General features: G+C 39.8%; 1 protein-coding gene across 2 annotated transcripts in view; it reads right to left on the reverse strand.

Annotated features, from left to right (window-relative positions):
• SEC24B (SEC24 homolog B, COPII coat complex component) overlaps positions 1 to 21,095 on the reverse strand; it is a 42,623-nt gene that overhangs the window by 16,218 nt on the left and 5,310 nt on the right. Inside the window, exons 3-16 of one of the 2 annotated variants that reach the window (XM_072119316.1) lie at positions 18,706 to 18,852; positions 16,208 to 16,312; positions 13,395 to 13,478; positions 13,121 to 13,302; positions 11,405 to 11,589; positions 10,219 to 10,321; positions 10,000 to 10,126; positions 9,796 to 9,905; positions 7,060 to 7,172; positions 4,906 to 5,024; positions 2,922 to 2,977; positions 2,160 to 2,366; positions 1,914 to 2,037; positions 429 to 587 (exon numbers count right to left, since the gene is read on the reverse strand). In XM_072119316.1, the coding sequence (XP_071975417.1) occupies positions 429 to 587; positions 1,914 to 2,037; positions 2,160 to 2,366; positions 2,922 to 2,977; positions 4,906 to 5,024; positions 7,060 to 7,172; positions 9,796 to 9,905; positions 10,000 to 10,126; positions 10,219 to 10,321; positions 11,405 to 11,589; positions 13,121 to 13,302; positions 13,395 to 13,478; positions 16,208 to 16,312; positions 18,706 to 18,852 (1,821 nt within the window). The remainder of the gene's footprint in view (positions 1 to 428; positions 588 to 1,913; positions 2,038 to 2,159; positions 2,367 to 2,921; positions 2,978 to 4,905; positions 5,025 to 7,059; positions 7,173 to 9,795; positions 9,906 to 9,999; positions 10,127 to 10,218; positions 10,322 to 11,404; positions 11,590 to 13,120; positions 13,303 to 13,394; positions 13,479 to 16,207; positions 16,313 to 18,705; positions 18,853 to 21,095) is intronic. The other variant, XM_072119317.1, reaches the window with a different exon arrangement.

Raw genomic sequence — 21,095 nt, forward strand, 5'->3', positions numbered from 1 at the left:
CATAAAACAGTTAGTTCGGGTTGGTAAATTATGGTTGCCGGTGAATCTATTTGTAAGACCGTAACCTGACTAGGAGCATATTACTATTACCTTGTTAATGGCTTTGTGATTTTACCCACAAAATGCCATGGTCATTACTGAAGCAAAAAAGAATTTATTTTTAACAACTGATTAGAAACGACATCAGCAACCATCGCCATACAGTCTAGCTTTGACCTTGTATGCAGTCATAAAAGAATCAAAGTTGAGAGAGCAAGCCAAGTGTTGCTCCATTAATGTCCACTAACAGCATGCAGTGAAAATGACTGAGCAGCGAATTCTGCTGGACCAAAGTACAGAATGAGCAATGATTTATTTAAACTTTGACACAAACTATAGGACACCCTGAACTAAGTTCAGTTTTTTCTTTTTAAATGACAGATAGATACCTTTTGTACAGCGGATTCTCATTACGGCTTCAAAACCGATCTTTCTAGTAAGATAGTGATCCAGATCCTTCTTCAATTTATCAGCCTGAGCTGGATTGTGCTTATGATGGAATGATGGATAGTAATAGATGCATCCAGCAGAGTATTTTGATACACAGGCTGAAAAAGAAAATGATAATGGTTAGCATATAAAATGGTTAATTTATATTAAAAAAAAAAGAATGCAAAACACCACAAAATCTGAAATACAAATTATGCTGTATGTAAAGTCCTCAATCACCAAGAGGAGAAAACTGCACTATAGATTGAAGGACAGTTTCTGCAATGTACTACACAAAGAAGAGAACGAGGAAATTAAATCACCACGTAACAAAGATCATCTATAAAGATGCCCTTTATCGAGTTCTGCAGCAGGTCGCTGTATCAGAACTACACTCTACACAGGGCTCGTGCTACACCAAAAGTAACACACAATACAACATGCATAGTGCTATGATCTGGGGTTTTAGGGTAATTTAGTGGGGGAAGAAACTAAATATATGAAATTAGGTCTGGTTGTTTCAATACATATTTGTAAAGTGAAATAAATCCTTTAGGGTGCGGTCACATCTTTGTGTACAAACGCATCGCTAGTGTATGGGGGCATTGGTCAGTCGCTTATGCATTTCTATGGAAGCACAAGCGATCTGTAACCAGAACCTGCGTTGTTGCATTGTTTTAATGCAAGATACCGGGTTCTGGTTGCAGATTGCATGCGTTTCCACAGAAATGCATATGCGTTCAGGCAGATGCCCCCCCCCCCCATATGCTAGCGCTGCATTAGTAAATGTAGAGCTAACGCTACGTGTGACCGTACCTTTAGGCTGTTCAAGGTAAACATCCACCTTTTTATCCAGAAGCAGTTAACCTAATTTAAGTTGTCTATAAGTCCTGCGGACTCCTATAAACTTAAGGGCTCACATCACACAATTGTGGTTAGTTGGTAAGTGGACACTAATATTAGAACATAATTACAGTTTGGCACAGTTTTAAGAAAAAGCAGGGACTCCTTGCATCAACTATTACTACGATGCATGGAGACCCATCCCAAGAACCGTGTTCAATCTATGAAATCTAGCCACAGCACATTCACTGAGCTTTAAGGCCAGTTTCCCACAAGCAAGTTTGTTTAGTCCTGTAAATCTGGTTTGTCTATAGAGCAAGTTTATATACACAAACTTGCTTGAGGGCAACCTGCCTAAGGCTTAGAGTGGCTCCACATGACTAATTATTTCAATAGGGAAGACATCTAATGGATTTATTTACAGACAAACAAAAGGAGCAAGCAGTTTAGAAATCAACTTTTCTAAAGCACCATTTCCATATGAAGTCATAAGGCAGGTAACGCAGATGTTGGGATCTGAAGATTATTTTATATTATAAACTGTGCCAGAAAACCTAACAGTTATTTCATAACGATAATCATTTACAGGAATTTTTACAAACCTAATGAAGCCAAATCAGAATATTGAGAGCTTAAAAGAAACAAGTCCACAGCAGTTTGCTGTCCAGAGCAATCCAGAGCCAACTTCTTGTAGAAATCTGTAGCTGGGCCCAAGTGCTGTATCCCCTAAAAACAGACAGATTATAAAAATTACATAAAATACTCAGTTTTAAAAGTAAATGTAGTTGCAACAGTTTGTGCAAAAAAGAATGCTTGAATGAGTGCAGTTAATACAACGCACACTGTACCTTTGAGCTGGATCTTTGGTTTGGATCTTCTCTAGACTGTAAAAGTCCAGCACCTACAGATGGAAGCTGAGTCTGAAATACAGATATCCTCCCTCCAGTGGGAGACATCAATTTACAAGCCCCTTGAAGGGCAGGGCCAAGTGCACTGTGCGTTTCTCTTGTGTTGGCAAACATGCCAGGTAGAGCAGTCAACAGATCTTTGATAAGCTAAAAAGAAAAATATTAATGAATATTTTAAACAAAAAAATTTTGTATAAACATTTATTATAAACCTGTATATGTATTGCCCAACAGCATTTATCCCTGCTCCATAGAGTTAAAATTATTAGGGTTGTGAAAGAGTCAGGATAAGGTTTCATTTATTTCTGGGTTTTGAAGTGTAGAAGGTGGTGACTGCACAAACCAACCACTCAGCAGGGTCACTCTCTGGATTTCTAAAAACCCAGAAATAGCACAGGGTTAAATAAAGAAAATGATATTCTCAATCATTTTCTACAAAACTGTCTGATTAGTTTCTCCTCTCTTCTGGAGATTACACATTGGGCTGTATTATTACCAATATTCCATACATCTGCATCCAGCATGTAAAGACAATATAGGAAGCCTTGTGTCATTTGTTCTTAGCCAATCAATACAGAGAAAATCCCCCCAAAAAAGAGCAAGCTATGCGACATATTGCAAATCCCAAATATCCTTTCTGCTTTTCATATAAAAAATAAAAAGAAATGAGAAAAAGAAAACACACAGGAAAACAGCCCTCACCTCCATGCTTTCATGAAGATTGACAAGCAGACCATCAGGTGTCGGCAAGAATATTTCTAGAAGGAACGAACAACAGTTTGTAAAACTACAAAGACATATTCTCCACATGTAATCCAAGTAGATACAAGGCAAGTATCTAACTAGTAATTAAACTAGTGAAAACCTAGCAAACTTTTCTTGCCATCAAAGGTTTAGTATAAAATATTTCAGTTTAAAAACTATCCTGGGTAGCTACGAATAGAGAGAAACCTACTTTCTAGAATGATCTAGATACAGGCAGTCCCCGGGTTACAAACAAGATAGGGTCTGTAGGTTTGTTCTTAAGTTGAATTTGTATGCAAGTCGGAACTGTATATTTTATCATTGTAATCCCAGACAGAACTTTTTTGGTCTCTCTGACAATTTGATTTTAAAAATGTTGGGTTGTCATAAGAATCAGGATTAACAATAAATCTTCATTACAGACACCAGTGATAACTGTTACAGCTGTTTATTGTAGCCTAGGACTAAAGTACAGTAAATTACCAATATCCAGAGGACCGTTTGTAACTAGGGGTCGTATGTAAGTCGAGTGTTCTTAAGTAGGGGACCGCCTGTACACATCATTGCTAAAATGAATGGGAGTCAATGACAGAGTTGAATGTAAAATACGCTCTGCAGCAAGTGATACAGAGTTTGGGCTCATGCGCACCAATGTGAAACGGGGACATCCCCATTTATTTCAAAGGGCTCATGCCTAAGGCAATGCCTATCCCTTCCAAACAACAGGCACAAGAACTCCACACGTCTTGTGCAGGAAGCACTTTACCTGGGTGCACAGCTTTACTACCATTATCTAGATCTCCCACAAGAAGAATTAAGTGGTCATTAAACCACCCACCGCCTATACAGAACATAGGAAATTATGAGTGGGGGTCCATGTATACATATTGAATAATTGGTATAAATGATATGTGCATAGTTATTACAGACAATACAGATCCAGTGGAGGTTTACAATGTCAATGTTCACAGATGTAAAAAAAACAGCAACAAACTAGATTTGGCTCAGAAAGGAAACAGGTGTATATAGCAATGACGATAGAAAACATGAAAGAACACTGCTCTATTATCAGCAATCAGATGCCTGGCATAGACTGCAGGGATAATGCAAAGATCTCATGTAGAATAACTCCTAAACACTGCTACTATTATACAGTAATCTATACCCAGTGAGTGTAAGGGCACATAACCATGGAAATGGGGGAGTTCTGTAGCCCACCACATTGAATGATTGGGATGTGTATAAAGCAGCTGCAGAGTCTCTTGTGCTGTGGCTACTGTATCGTAAGTGCAGAAGGCCAAATGGCTCACTGCAAAGAGCACATAAGTATATGGGAAGACTGCCTGAGAGTCCCTCACAACAAGAAATGCCACCAAGGCATCATTGTTCAAAGGTGGGGGAGCACGTCGGCGGCATATTACTTCTTCAATGGTGTCTTTGCCTTCCATATCCACATGGAAGGACATTTTTCCAGCCGCTGCTTGTTCAGCAGTAGCAGCTCTGCAATATAACAGTCTCAGTCATTGCCACACATGGAGAGTCCATCATCACCAGTTTTCACTGAATAATGCCTGTAAGTGCTACAATTACAGGTACCACAAGACTGCATCGCTGCTAAATGCCGAGAAAAAAAAAAAACAGCAGTTCAGGAAGATTTTACCAAGCTTCTAGCTGGCTGTGTAAGGTGAGAGTAAAGTATCTACTGCGTTATTACAACTTCTGTGGTCAATCTCTCTATGAGTGCAGAGTATAAATATAAACATTGCTACGAGTTAACAGTAAGTGCACATAGCTGCCTCTCATCCATTTCCTCCTCAGAGTAACACCTGCAGTCTCTAATACTGGGGACCAAAGGTTCCTGCAGCTGTTTGATACTGCATGAAACTACACTATAATTATTGGCCAGTTCCTCTTTCTGTTCCCCACCTATACTAAAACTTACCATCTACATCAGACATGATCAGCATTTGTGGCTGAGAAAGACCTTCCAGTAAATTGTAGAAATGCACTGTGCTATCAAATGTGATGAAGCCAATCTTTGTTCTTGAATCTCCACGTATCCTTAAAAAAAAACAGAAAAAAAATGTGTATAATTATATTATATATATATATATATATATATATATATATATACATACACACACATTAAATAAGGGCGATTGATAGTTATACAAAAGTGTCAAATTGGATTTTATATAAGGTAATCTCATTAGAATCAGGATTGTACGACAGACTGGAGAAACATTATGAATACATGCTACCATAGGTCGCATTAACTTTTTCAAGGCAGAGTAAAAATATTCCTCTTGGCATTTTGGAGTATTTTTAGCTGACAAGGAGTACACACCATAGAAACACATACAAACGCTAATGCTGCGTTTGTAAATGCTGTGCTAGCGGTATGTGTGGCCGCACCCTTACGGATCACGTTTCAGCTGAAACATGTGTGTAATCGCACAAAGCCCCTCCCCATTCTGCTTGACTTGAGTTTCTAAACACAAGTCAACAGGAATGCATAAAAGCACTAACTAAAAACGGCCCAAAAACGCCACGCGTGTCTTCACCCTTAGGGTGATGCCACACATGGCATTTTGAAACAGTTTTTGGTCCCTTTTTAAGCAAACCATTAAAAAACGCATCCGTTTTTAAAAACGGCATCCATTTTTGTCCGCTTTTATTGCGCAAATTCAGAAAACCTGTCAAAAACGGATGCATTTTCAAAAAACGCATGCATTTTTAAAAAACGGATGCAGTTTTTTAACAGATTGCTTAAAAACTGATCAAAAACGGTTTCAAAACGCCATGTGTGGCATCACCCTGAATCTGGTGCCCCCTGCACTTCCTTGACGAAGTGCACCACTTTTTTTTGGTGCACCTTTAATATGGGCGTGCAACACATTTCTGTCAGACTCTGCATGATAAATCGTGTGAAGAGCAGTGAAGCTGCGCCACAAAACAGTAGCGTGCAACATGCAGACACTTCAATACCTGTGCAAGCAGTTTGCACCTACTAAAACGTGCAAAGACCGACAGAAAACTGGCGCATTGCCCCAGTATATTTACACAAACGCACGGACATGTATCCAATACACTTACACATATTTGAAGTGACATGTGTACAAAATACACACATAAGATATTTTGAGGTGTGTTCTCCACGTTGTACATGTCATACAGTCACATGTAAGGGAGGATTGCAGATATAAAATGCTAGATGAATGACAGGGCACAGGGCTCTGGGGCTTACCAGAGGGAGTTCTTAATCTTCTACTGCAATGCATTGGCCTCTGTGCCCTGCAGTCCTGTCATCAGAGCTGGCAGTACCCCTGGTGACGAAGAGGGCAACTGAGGGAGCTTCTTCACAACTTGTTGCTCCACTGCCATGATGATCGCTGATGCTGGGCTCAGTGTGTGGGGGAGGGGTAGAAGCAGGACGACGGAAGGTGCTCTGCACACTTTGCCCCAATCCTCCAGTATATCACCTCCCTTGGCTGGAGGGACATGACGGGGGAGGGAAGGAACGAGGGCAGCTAGTGCCAGGTGCCAGTAATGGGCCAGGTGATAGTATCAGGATGGGAGCTGGCAAATGGCTTTTTTTTTTTTTTACCTGGTTCTGCCGAATTGTGGAGCATGTGTGGCTTAAGTCTGGCAGCCGCACGAACTGATGAAACACATGTAGACTCGTGTGCACTCAGCCAATAACAAAGGCCCTTACTTGCTCCTTAATGCTAGCAGCATGCAAGGAGCTTTGTTATTGACTTGTGGACACTGCATTGTGTGCCGAGCAGTGCCCGCATGCTGCGATCCCAGTGATACTTTCCTCCACAATCGCAGCGCGCACCGTCCTGCTTATCCATCACTTTACAGGGGATAATTGCTAAGCGTAATTTCACACATGGCAATTATTCTGGGGAGTAATGGCGCCTCATCATGCGTCTATGACGCTTGGTGAGGCGTTAATGCGACCTCTGCATGCTACATTGCATGTTACACAAATTTACAGGAATAGGTTCATTTATTTTACTCATTTATACATAGCCACCTCATCTTACACAGCACTGCGTCAATTTTAGAGTCCGAGCCACCTTATACATACTTGTCTAGATTCTCCAAGAGCGACTGAGAGAAGTACTGGAGATACCCGGATTCAACAGCATTGTACGATACATCCAATACAAACAGATAAACTGCTGGAGGGGGAGGGCGGAGCTATGGGGGAAGAGAAAACAATCACTGCATGAAAAACAATATACAATCTGTATTCATATTCTTAAACCCTTTCAGGACGTAGCCAGTTTATAGCTTAAGGCTCAGACCCATTTTTTGAAATCTAACATGCTTCGCTTTTATCAAATCTATTTTGAGATTTTTGTCATACGTTGTACTCCATTTTAGTGGTAAATTTTTTATAAATAAACCCAAAACATAAAAAAAGAGATTTAAAAAAATTTGCCTTTTTCAAAATTTGTGGTTTTCAGGCAGATGGTAAAACTATCTACCGTATATACTTGAGTGTAAGCCGACCCGAGTATAAGCAGAGACCCCTAATTTTACCACCAAAAACTGGGAAAACCTATTGACTCGAGTATAAGCCAAGCGTGGGAAATGCATTGGTCACGGACTCCACCCAGTATATAGCCAGCCTGCCCCCAGTAGTATCCAGCCACAACCGCATTAAAAAAAAACAAAACAAAAAACACTTATATACTCACCCTCTGGAGGCTCCGATGCACAGCGCTGCTCCCCTGATGTCAGTGTGACTTGTCTTCTGGTTTCTTTCTTCTGTAACATCCTGCAGGGCGCCGCCACTGTTCTCTCCCAGCCAGCAGGCGCATAGTATGATGCGCCGCTGCTGACGTCTCCCGCCCCGGGAGAAAAACATGGCGGCGCCCTGCAGGATGTTACAGAAGAAAGAAGACAGGCGCGGAAGCCAGAAGAGGACCCGCTCGGACATCGGGGGAGCAGCGCTGCGCATCGGGGCCACCGGAGGGTGAGTATATAAGTTTGTTATTTTTTTTTAAGTGCATTGACATTTGTATTGACTCGTGTATAAGCCGAGGGGACGTTTTTCAGCACATTTTTGTGCTGAAAAACTCGGCTTATACACGAGTATATACGGTAAATTAGTTGCTGAATTACATTTCCCATATGTCTTCTTTACATTTTCAGAATTTTTGTAAATGTCTGGATAATTTATTTTGATGTCACGAGGCTTACAAAACTACGATTGGCTTTCCGTATTTTCAAGGAGATTTCAGAATTGACTTTTTTGGGGGATCATTATTCTTTTTAAAGGCATTTGAAATATATATATGAGAACCCCCCTATATATCAATCAGTTTTCAAATCTGCACCCCTCAGGATCTGATTGCTCCAACAACTTTTAGGAAGATTGTTAACCCCTTGAGATATTCATAGTAATTAAATGTAAACGAAGGTGAAATTTAGAATGGACCGATTGTCGGCAATAAGTTAATTTAGCCCTAAAATTTACACGTTCACAAAAGACAAAAACATTCTTAAAATTTGTTCTGCGGCGACACCCCACATGTGGATATTACTTGTTGTAGGGCATACAGCAAGGCGCAGAGGGGAAGGAGGGCCATGCATCAGCCAGTTTTGCCTTATAGAATTAAGTGGTTTTTAGTTGGTTCAAGGTGCACTTTTTGTGAGCTATAAAATATTTGTTTTCATTTATGTTGCCATGCAAGGGCTATTTGCAGGATGAGATGCATTTTTCAGTGGTACTACTTTGGGGTGGCTATGCCCTAAGCTGAAAATGTATTAACTTTTTTTTGTTGGGGGGTTGTAAAAAAACATATTAACACTGCATATTTTTGCTAACGTTTTACTTATTTTGTACAATAAAACCAAAAATTTTTGCATCACCATTATCTAAGTAGCATGACTTTTAATTTTTGGTCTATATATATCTTGGTGAGAGCTTGTTTTTTGCGGGACATGTTGTGCTTTACAGCAGTATAATTTTTGTATATGATTTTTTGATAACTTTCATTGCATTTTATGTGGGACAAAATAGGTAAAAATCATAATTTTGGTTTATGGGTCATTACGGATGCGGCAATACTAAACATGTGGGGTTTGTATAGCAATTTACACTTTCTTACTTTTATATGTAAGTGTAATATGTAACGGGGCTTTTTGATTCATTTATTAGTTTATTTTTATTTAAAATAATTATTTTCACTTTTATTTTTTACTTTACATGTCCCACTATGAAACATGAACAAGCAATTGTTTGATTGCTTGATTATTATAATATCCTGCAATACTGATGTATTCTGCCTGTAAGGACAGCCCTGGGGTCTAAACTCAGCCCTGCGGTCTTGGGAAGGGAAGGGGGGGGGATGCCGATCGTGCAGGCAATATCCCTGCAGCCATTCAAATGCCACAGTTGCACTGACCGAAATCATAGGTGTTAGACAGGGATGTCAGTGGTAGACTACCATGGACAACCCACGATTCCTGATGCCAGCTCTGGTGTAGCGCTGAACCAGCGCTAACTGCGGTAGCCTACACTGTACAGCCAACTCAAAAGAGCAAATTAAAAACAAAATAATAACTATACTTAATATATGTACATACACACACACCAAAAAAAAAAAAAAAAAAAAAAAAAAAAAAAGGCCTCATGTACACGGCCGTGTGCCGTTTTATTGTGGCTAGGCTGACTAAGCAGGTCTACTCAAAAAGCCGCTTAGGAATAGGAACCTCTTTTTATTTAGCGTTGCAGTTGCCTGGCACGTTCACAATGTATCATCCATTATTTCAAAGAACAAAATAGATATAGTCCTGGACTATAAATACTTACCATGTAATCAGATGACGCAATGAATTCCACTGACGCATTTAGGACCTCAGGTCGTTTATGTGGCTCCCCATAGGATCGAGTGACTGGATTGTACATAAACTCTTCTGGTACTGTAAATCAAATAAATAGATCACTTGTCTAAAATACAAGAGACAGGAAAAGAGTTGGAAAACTTTAATGAGTTTAGTTCTGGATTCTACTTACCATCGTTAACCCTGTAACAAAGATTACACTTCCATCTTCTCTGGTCAATAAAAGATACAAAGGGATTGATGTATGTTCTACAACTCCTGCATCGTACAATGGTACTTGGTGATATAGTGGGGATACGCTGCACAACACAAGTAGTGAGAGGGGTTAAACATAATTGTTATAAACACATGCACATTATTCTAGTCTTACAATAACCCAACAAATCCTTACTGGCTTGCTTTTAAAAGGATGAAGTAATAATCCCAGGGGGAGCTTGGCTTTGTTCAGAAGAGCTTGAGTTTGTGGAATATTTGTAAGTGTGCACCTAAAAAACCTGCAGAGAAAAAAAACAGTGAATAAAAGTCTACACTCCCAGGCCAATTCATGCAAGGGAACACACAAGATTGGAAGAAATCCAGGAGACAAAACTTTGGTCATAGAGCCAACTTCAAGTAACAATACTGCAACTGCAAACATCACAAAATACACATAAGAGAATTACTCAATTAAGGAAATCAGCCACGGTGTCTGTGGTAACCTTATTTCAACTTTTAAAAATTTGTTACTGAGCCCAAAGGGCTACTGGGGCCATCTGTGCTGTAGGTTCACAGGCTGTTACACTGTGCAAGGATCACTTTCAAACTCCCAAAGTGTGCTGACATATATAACAACCTGTTAATCTGCAGGAAGCACAATTTAAAAAGTTGATTTTAGAAGGAAGGAGACCATGGAAAAATATAAGATTACCACAGTCAGTTCCTGGATCTATGAGTAAGTGTCCCTGGTTTATCATTAAAGATTTTGATAGTAGATTTCCTTTAAAGCCAAAAGATAATTTCACTTGGTCAGAACCATAAAATTGAAAGAATAACAATTTATTAGTATAATTGTTCCCAGTTGGAAGGCCTATAGCCTGGATACGAGTGGAGATATGGCTGGGTATAGAGGTATAAAGGTTCCTGTGGCACTTTGCTCCTTATGCCGCTATAGGGTCTGTAGATCCTGCAAAACTGTCCCCATAAATATTTAACAGGCGAGAAATCAGTGTGCAGGGTGGCGGAGATATTTCTGGGAACCCCTTACTGTGGTTGTCAGCTTTACCCTGCTGAAAAATGCCAACTACAAGTCTTGAAATGAATGGCAGAACAGGATGTCGTGGCTGCAGGATGTCGTGTACATACCCCTGAGCCGTTACAGCATTACTACTAGACGGATACTGACTGAGATAGGAGATGGCTCCCCAAATCCTCACAGTAAGCAAAAGAAGAAGCGATAAACACATACAAGCAAGTAAATGCCAAAGGAAAAAAACACTTTACATGAGAATTATCTAGAACAGTCTCTGGGGTTGGAGCTTGGGGAGCTCCTGCTCACAACAATACACAAAACACCACACACGGTAAGAGAAGATACCTACTCTGGATTGCAGTTTAATTTTTTAAGATCCACATTGAGATTTGGGGATGGAAATGGCAAAGATGAAGCAGGAAGGACATTCCGATCTTGAATAAGGTTTACAGGACGAAGACTCTCCGGCTGCTGGCCTTGCTGTAGACTTAACCCGGCTAGTGAGGCTGGTAATTGATTCATGCCACCGTAGTGCTAATACACCAGAGAATAAGAAAGAATATGCTTCCAATTATTTCAGCTGAATTGACCAGGGAGATACATTTACACAGTGTTACATATAACAAATACACTGATACACAACTAATCATCAAACTACTGGCAGTGGCTTAAAGGGGTTGTCCAGGTGTAGATATTTTCTTTTTTTATATGGATGGGAGGATGGGGGTTCCTTGACAATGTATACTCTCTCTATGCATTTGTTTCAGGCTGTAGTAAGCACGCATCTATAGATGGCGATTGTATTCAAACAGAAACCCAGCAGTGACCAGTGGAGAGAGGCGCGTATACGCTTTTTATTATTTTAAAAGTACCCCAGCCATATATGAAAAAAGGTGTAGACCTGGATAACACACTTTAAACCCTATTTCACACTACATTAGTGATTCACAGAATCATAAGGACAGTGAATTTTTTGCACTATAGTTGAACACCAATATAAACGTATTTGTGTGATCGTGCTAAACACGGTGTAGGATGATGGCCAAGAAGAAAGTTCATTTACATTGCTCAAGAATATCTGAAATAATAAAATACAGAAACAAAATCCCTAGAATAGGCTTGTCTGACTTTTTCAACACATAGAAGGTAAAAAAAAGCATTTATGATGCAATAACCTTGCTAAATGCTGTAACTTTAAGCAATATCTGCCTATTACTTAAGAAGCTTTATAATTTAGCTTGGATTATCTACAAAATCCATCATCATGAAACAAAACCATATGCCTATGAGCAAAGGAATCACTCAAACATCAGAAGAAAGAAGAAAGTAGAGATACAAGTTTGTAGCAGTAAACCTTAAAAGGAACCTCTTAGCAGGATTTCACATCGGGTTACTTGAATTTACTGCAAACATGTATTTGACGAGGATCAGCTTGTTCCTTTTTGAGAAATCACATTTAGAAAATGTATCCATCTCTATTCAACTTATGGAGCCCGAGTCACATGAGAATTATTTCAACGGTGACTCCATGACTCGCGCGAAAGATGCCCACATGACTGGGGCCCCAGAAGTTGAATAGAATTTCTAAATGTAATTTCTCAAAAACTAACCCATATAAGTCTTAGTCAGGTACATGTTTGTGTTGTGTATAAGTAGACCTGCAGCAGCTGCCATTAACCCGATATGTTAAATCCTCTTGACATGTTTCCTTTAAAAACCACACCCTTAGTCCATTGGCACAATGGTTCACATAAATAATGGATAGAATGAGAATTTTTCCTCACTGTCCCTGCCCATAGTGTGCTCTGTGATATAATCTTAATAACTTTTATCATCTGCTGTGTGGATGTCACAAATTTGTGTGAAAAGCTATGAAAATCCCATTTACAATGTGCAGTTCATAGAGGTGTTAATGGAGAATTACTTCTAGTCCACACTGTAGAATATGAAAAGTCAGTAAACAAATCACATGGTTGCATGTGGGAGCAGAATAGAGATGACAGATCAACATTCAATTCACTAGTAAGAAATTGGCTACAGAAACACAACCATAAAATGTCCTTACAGGAGCAAACTGGGAATAATTTGGCTGATGAACAGGAGTACTCGTCTGGGAATTGTGGGGACTTGCTGCATTTTGGTATCCTGGCTGCAGAGTTGGGTATCCCTGACCGAATGGCTTCGACGCCCTAGACACATTAGGGGCAGCATTGACGGGTGCCTGGGCGTTTGACGCTGCAGGTGGATCTAGAAATTTGCAGGAAAAAGAAATTATGTTACTGACAAAACCAAATAAAGTTGTGATTAAAATTACACACTGATTTCAGTGAGAATTTCACCTGTGTATCCTCCTCCTTCCAAGACGTCGTAATTTCTGGGCTCAGATGATGCACTGCTGGTAGTGGAGGAGCTTTCATCAATGCCTTCAAAATAGAAGAACAGATTTGCTTATACTGATAGAATTGCATTACAAAAACACAAACATTTCAAGATCTAAGCAAAAGTGGAATTAGGATTTAGCCCTCAGAGCCAGACATTGCAGTCATAAATCCCAGTCTCGGTCATCTGCCTTGTACAGATTTGGACTACACATAAAACTTCAGACTTTGTCAAGACTTTGAAAAAGAAAACTTGCATGGTCACCAACCTCTAACAAACTTTGCATCAATCAATAGTACAAGGGGACATAAAGGATTTGGAAATTGCTTCTCTCTACTTACCTTGCTAGAGCCAGACAGGTAAAAGGTTACTGAGATGTGAAATTACATAGAAGTCTATAGAGAGTGAGAGTGATAGGAATATGCACAGTGCTGTGAACTTTCCACACAAATCAATCCTCCGTTGCCAGAAAGTGTCTTTCCACTACAAACAGTAATAAGCATAAGTTTCAAACAAGACAAGCAGAATGGGGTTCAAGTTCTTGCCCGGCACTACCCCCGTTTTCATAGCAGAGAATAGATCCCAGATGTACTTTGATACGGATGAACTTCTGTAGCGGCAGTGCTCAGCCCAGTACAGCAGAAAATGGAAAACCAAACATACAAAGAAATAAAAAAGGCGACACTCACCATCCAGAAGTATTCTTTATCGATCACAAAATAAGTGCAGAGAGGGTAAAACCAGGCACATTACATGGCGACGGGCCTTTTTGTGTTACACACGCTTCTTTTAGCCAGCTGTGTAACGTGAAGCGGTCTGTCGTCATGTAAAGTGCCTGGTTTTATCCTCTCTGCACCTATTTTGTGATCAATACAGAAGACTTCTGGATGGTGAGTGCCCCTATTCTATTCCTCTGTATGTGTAATGAGTATAAGTGTGGAGACGTCTTAGCGGGAAAACCGCCCCAGCACCAAAGCTCGAACACAATCCACTCCTCAAGTATAAAAACTTAATATTAATAGATGTACTAGAAAGCTGTATTAAATATCTTTTCATTTAAAAAAAAAAAAATCATCTTCATTTCAAAATCGTAGTGGAAGTACACTTTGAAGGATTGATGTGGAGCTTGGGATTGGCCCAATTGAAACAAGTGTCCATTCTAATTTATGAATGGAGTTGTAAGATGATGTGAGTCGGCTCACTATTACTGGTCAAGCGGAATCACGAGATTTAAATACCTACAGACATCCGATTAAGAGGAAAAATATTTGGGTTAGTTAATTCTAACATACATCATGGATATGTTTGTAAATTTAGAAAAGTTTTCATACTTTTAATAGAAGCGAAGATATTTTTATGTGGATTTGTATTATTGTAGATATGTAAAGGTGTTGTTGTATATGTATATAAATGAAGCAGTGGGAACGCCAAGGCCATGCCATGGAAGAAGCTGTGTGGATGGCGAAACCCTGGGCTATTTTGACTGCACAAACTTGAACAGGATTGTTTATTTGGAAGTGATTGTGATCTGTGGACAGCCTATATTGGATCTGGTGGAGACACGTATTCACCCATACTGTTCCACTATTCCCGGGATGGATGGTGTGTGAACTGTGACGGATATAGTGTGCTATACCATTATCTAAAGGAGTATTAGCACAACCCTCAACAATGTATACACAAATTTGGAGTTTTTGAGAACTGCTTCTCGGTGGGCCAGTTGCTCCCCTGATAAGTACCCCAGTATAGTCGCTATTATATATTTGCACTTTTCTATAATGTCTGATGGTTCAAAGTAAATAAAACCCGTGTGCAGAGCATGGGAGGCATCAAAGCAGCTAGTCTCCAGACCTTAACACAGGTGGAGCAAAGAATTAGAGAAAAAGCCTGCTAAAAGGGAAAGAGGATTAAAAAAAGAAAAATATCATGACAAGCGATAATCCCCTTTGTCATGTACCGGTACACATGCTATACTATTGATTCATGCAAAGACAGAATAATTTATGTGGAAGCTTTTCTTTATTTCTGATAACAGCGTTGTGGCATTTACAGGTTTTCATGCAGTAATTTTTCCATAAAACCTCACTTCTCCCCACTACTGTGCATAGGAAGAAAGTATAATTGAAGCCCTCTGCTACCCTGCTTCCTAACTGACACAGACACTGCTTAGCCGGCTGAAGAGAATTCCTGAGGTAGGGGTGATGAGGGAGTTGAATTATCTTATATAAAGACATTTAAAAGTTACCATGTGTGGCTTGTGGGGGAAAGGGGAAGTCATTGGTGACTGGTTCTCATTTAGGGGTGGTAGACTGTCCTAAAATGTTACCTTAGGGATGATGGGGGATAGCTGCTGGCATGCACCTGGCCGTGTTGTATGCAGAAATATTCACTTATAAACTTTATGTAAACGAGCCGCAGGAGCTCACGGTTCGGCTACCTGATCGCCTCCTGGCTCCGCAGGAACCTAATATATGCACCACCCCCCTCATCTTCGGCGCTGGTGGAAACTGCATATTATGTAAATATGACCTTCCTGACTTCATAACTAGCTAAAGATAAAGTAGTATGGGGTAGCTAGATGACCAGGAATTGATACTTATAGACTATTGAAGAAATGAACGACAAGTAGAATAAAGAAAGGAATACAACCCCCATCATATCCTCAAAAGAGTCCCTCTTATCTCAAGCACAAACATATTGCAGTATGTCAGACACAGCCATGTCAAAGAAGAGATTAGGTTAATGATTAGGATTGTAAAAAGCTGAAGCAGACCTGCTTCCTCATCATCCTCCTCCTCTTCCTCATCATCTGAGCTGGATGACAAGGGAGTTGGTGCAAAGTTAGCTTGATTATTGACATATCCAGCATACTGCATGCCTGTAAATCATAGAAAGCACAAGAGAAGTCAGAGAGACAGAAATCTCACCATACTGTGTATAGGACACAAGGCTCACACAACATTCAAAACCATGCAAAACCATGTAAAGTAGGAAATCCATCAACAATTACAATGTGTAGAGAGTGTGAAAAAGAAGAGGAACTTGGGCCATCCATTAACATTAAAATACAGTTTACCGATGAATAAACGTGAACAGTGTCTGGTCCTACCACTCTGATAATGGAGAAATGGGATCAACACCACTCAAATAATATCAAGTGAAAACCGGTCAAAGCTATTCTTTTAAGCAAAAAAAATGAAGACAAAGACGTAAGCTATACGACCAAAGAATGTACAAATGTATTAGTATACACCACAAGCAGTGGTTTGTGGGTGATCACGGTGCCTTGCATATATTTTTATATTATTTCGGAGAGGAAGGGTCCCCCTGTAGGTAGGGGGAGCTGGTGGTTTGCAGAGTGACCAGCACTATCATATGCTGGGTTGCTATGCTTGGAAGCATTTGTGTGTTTTGGACAGACTTTTAGATATTTTTATTATTGTCTGTTTTTGTTGTGGTGTATTGGAATACTAATAAATTTGTACATTCTTTGGTCATATAGCTTACGTCTTTGTCTTCATTTATTTTAGCTTAAATGGTCCTACCACTCTTCTCCACTGCAATGCCAGACCCAGTCAATAGAAAAAGCGGGGAGGTTCCCCAATACTCTTTTTCTACTGCTTTACAAGCGTTTTTATATTAATAATAATAATAAACAAAAACATGAAATCCCAAATCCTTTCAATCTTGTGTATAATTACAGTTGGGACCATATATTACAATGTTTTCAGCACAACTACTGAATGTATTTTGAAAGGTGTTGAAGCCCCTAATTGCTCTCCACATCGATCACTAGAATACGGGTTCAGAGACACTTTAAAACAAACTTCCATTCACTACCACTTTAGGAAAAAAATGTAATGGAGTGTTGGTCAAGTATGAATAATGGTGCTCAAATCCTACACTGTACATGTGTGAAAATATGGAACTCGTGACCCACATTCTAGCTAGTGGAGTTCTTACAACATGAATTTCATTACTATCAATTACTGCATCCATCATCATAAGGTGGTTTATTATTGAGGTTAATTGTACATGGACCACGTATACGCTGTTCCCACAAACAATTAATGGGGTCATCCAAGTATTGTGTCAAAAACAATAACTTAACATATGCCATATGAATGTCAAGGATGATAGTTCTGATCCTAGCCCCATCTGAGCAGTGGTGTAACTAGGGAAGTCTAATTCCCATAGAAAATTGTGGTTGCGTTCCCACTGAAATGAATATCAAATGAATATCAACATCTGGACAAAACAAGCGGCAAACTTTCCCGTTGCCAGTTCGTTTGTGCATGAGGCCTTAAAGGGAACCTATCATCAGCAACTGGGCTAATAAACCACTACCAGTATACTGTCAAGCAATGTAACACTTCCTAGTTTTTGTTTTTCTTCATGTCCCATGGTGGTAGCATTATCCAGAAAATCAATTTTGAAGTGAAATGTAAATTGGTTGTATAACGTCAAGGAGGAGAAGAGTAGCACTGAAGTCAAGATGTGGAGCTGTGAGAGCCTCCTCCTCTGTGATTGACCTCATGCATCGGACTTAAGGAGATCTGGTTATTGAGGTCTCTGGATGCAGGATCATCATTTACAGTGCAGGGGCCTTTCTGAGGAAGAGAGAGCTTCACCTCAGTGTTAAAATCACTGCCTCCTTGACTTTATACAACCAGTTTACATCACACTTCAAAGTTGATTTTCTGGATGATGTCGACACACTGGGTATTGAAAGAAACATGATCTGAAAGTCGTTAAGCTGCTTGGCAACATACTGGTAGTGGTTTATTATGTGAATTTCTGATAACGGGTTCCTTTTAAGGTAGTAGAAGTGAGTTATTTACTATACAGGCCAGAATCTGAAGCCAATACAGATGCCACAACTGTTGGTGACCACATAGGTAAAAGTGTCTACATTCTAGCTGTATTTTCTGTATCACCGTAATGATATGTAGCATGCACAGGTTTAGTAGTGATCGGTCCATGCATCAACCCCATTCAGTGCTTCTGAAGAAAGCAGGTCATCACATGACTTTGGCTTTAAATACAAGTCAGACATAAAACCTGTATAGGAAGATAAGCAACCATAAGGTGCCTGGCACTGTGGGTTCCAGTAACCTGCCCAAGTACGTATGATCAGTAACTTTCACAATTTATTTTAGTATTGTGCAGATACTTGTATTGAATTCAGGTTCCTAAATGGTTAATGCTCTTAAGCGGTGAGCATGGCTGTATTATCCAGCTACTGTACATGGCCGTCCATATGAGGTTTACCTTGCTGCACTGCTGGTTGAGGTGGCTGTGCAGAGGGCAGCAGAGACTGGGACCCAGATGCCTGGCTTCCTGAAGGTGGATAGCCTCCCAGAGAATTAGGAGCCGAAACAGGCGGATTACGATGTGCAATATTTGATGTCTGTCCGGCTACAGCATATGCAGAAGACAATGGAAAAAAAAAAAAGTACATTTGTTACTGAAACACAACATTTTGCATACACTATAAAAACATGTTCATGACAAGTTCTTATTTCTCAGCAGGTTAATATGAGGGCAAAAGAAGTTGTGTTTACACATTGTGTTTTTCTGAAATGCACAATCCCTATAGACAGAGTTTTACGGAAAAGTTTTCATCTCTTGATCCCTTTACCCAGAGTACAAGCTACGATGAGAAGTTCTGACCAGGAAGGATCATCCCCATTTTGGACATGTAATGTGCTGTAATGATAGAGTCTGATCCACTTCTGCTCATTGAGAACATGTAATCCAGTGCAGCTTACAAACACAGGCTCAGCAGCTAATGCTTATGATCAGCACAACATCTGCCACCTACAAGAAACTGATGTGAAACTGGAGTACAAGAAGGTGCCAGATACAAGGCAATTCATTGCATGTGTAATAGACACCTTATCAAATGCTGCTCAATGTCTGATCTGTATAGAGCTGGCTCTGCTTTCCATTGCTGATAGCTAGTAATGTCAGCTATTTCCTTAGGGAATACAATCTATATAAGGCACCTGCACACACACAGTAATATGTTTCTGTCTGCACCAGGAGCTTCATTATGGAGACTTTCACCTCTACTAAACAAATACTCAGATCACCTCAGATTGTAAGCTCTTGTGAGCAGGGCCCTCACTATTATGGTTTTGTCTGACATGTTATTACTAGGTAATATCTTATGTTGTTTGTATGTGTCCCCCATGATCTTTAAGGGGCTGCAGAATAAAATGTATTACTATTTGGTGAAGCTGAATTGGGCTCCAAATCTATTCAAGGAATACTGTATATATGACACAGTGATGGAAAAATCTCACACAAAAATGATACATATTTTATATTAGACAAAGCATTATGCACATAATAAACATTTTCTTTAAAAAGCGTTTTCACTGTCAGAATCAACATAAACGTTACGAACATTTCTTAAATCAAATTTTACACACAATTGGGGGCGATCTATAATACTATTTGGCCCAGTTTCCAGATTAAAGGAAATCTGCCATCAAAATCAAACATGGATAAACCAGGGACAATTACTCATAGATCCAGGCACCGTGACTGTGCCAATTTTCTTATATTTGTAACCCAGGACTCCTTCCATCTAAAATTAAGCTAACAAATTATGCTAATTAAGGGCTTTGTCAGAGCCCCTCTGTGCTGTAGTTTCACACTGGAGCACAAGTGTTGCGGTAGCAGGGGAAGATGCTTCAGAACAGTGAAACAGTCTGTGAAGCTACAGCATGGAGAAGCTCAGGTAACACCCCCACAGGCCTTTAGGCTCATGAGCAAAACTTAAAAAATTGATTTTAGAAGGAAGGAGGCCATGGATAACAAATATGAGATGATTACCACAGTGACATTGCCTGGATCTATGAGTAAGTGTCCCTGGTGTATCATGATGAATTTTTATGGTAGATTTCCTTTACATATATTTGACAAATTCTGAACTTTCTAAAAAGTAGCCATACCTTAAAACTCCTTAGCAGGAGGACATCACCTCCCATGGACAAGTAGATTATATTTTACCAAAAAATTACAGTTCAAATCTATGTTAGGTCCCAGCAGGCTGCTCAAGAACGTAGTTTGGGGACATGTGCTAACCGCAACACCCATCACACATTCCCATGTATTTTTATGACAACATACACACGCTTGTGGTTTTCAGGCCCCTGTGTATGAGCCGACTACAGTCTTTTTCCCATCATTGGTGTGTCGGCGGCAATACCATGGGCTGCAAACAGGACACGGATGATAAGCATACGTTTGTGTGTGTGTATATGGCCTTAGGCTAGATTTTCTTCTGCAGGAAATCAACTTTACTCATTAAAAAAAAAAAATTTTATTTGTTCGAGTGGTGCCAGTCTCGATAACTCTCCCTACTGTATTAGGATGTTTTAGCCTCTGCAAATACACAACACTTTTACATTTGTGTTACTGGTCACACACAGAAGTCTGGAAAAATACTCCAAGGACTAAATGCTGACTTCCTACACATATAGAACACTGACTTTAAAAGAAAAAAATATCCTACAACCAAAATCCATAATGGCCTAGAGCTAACATCTGCTTGGAGATGAAATGAGGTGTGCATGTTAAAATAGAAGAAACTTTATTATGAGCCACGGGCAGAATACATGACCATCTGAAATATAGAGGGGAGCTGTGCT

The sequence above is a fragment of the Engystomops pustulosus genome, chromosome 1, assembly GCF_040894005.1.
Source record: "Engystomops pustulosus chromosome 1, aEngPut4.maternal, whole genome shotgun sequence".
Taxonomy (NCBI): domain Eukaryota; kingdom Metazoa; phylum Chordata; class Amphibia; order Anura; family Leptodactylidae; genus Engystomops; species Engystomops pustulosus.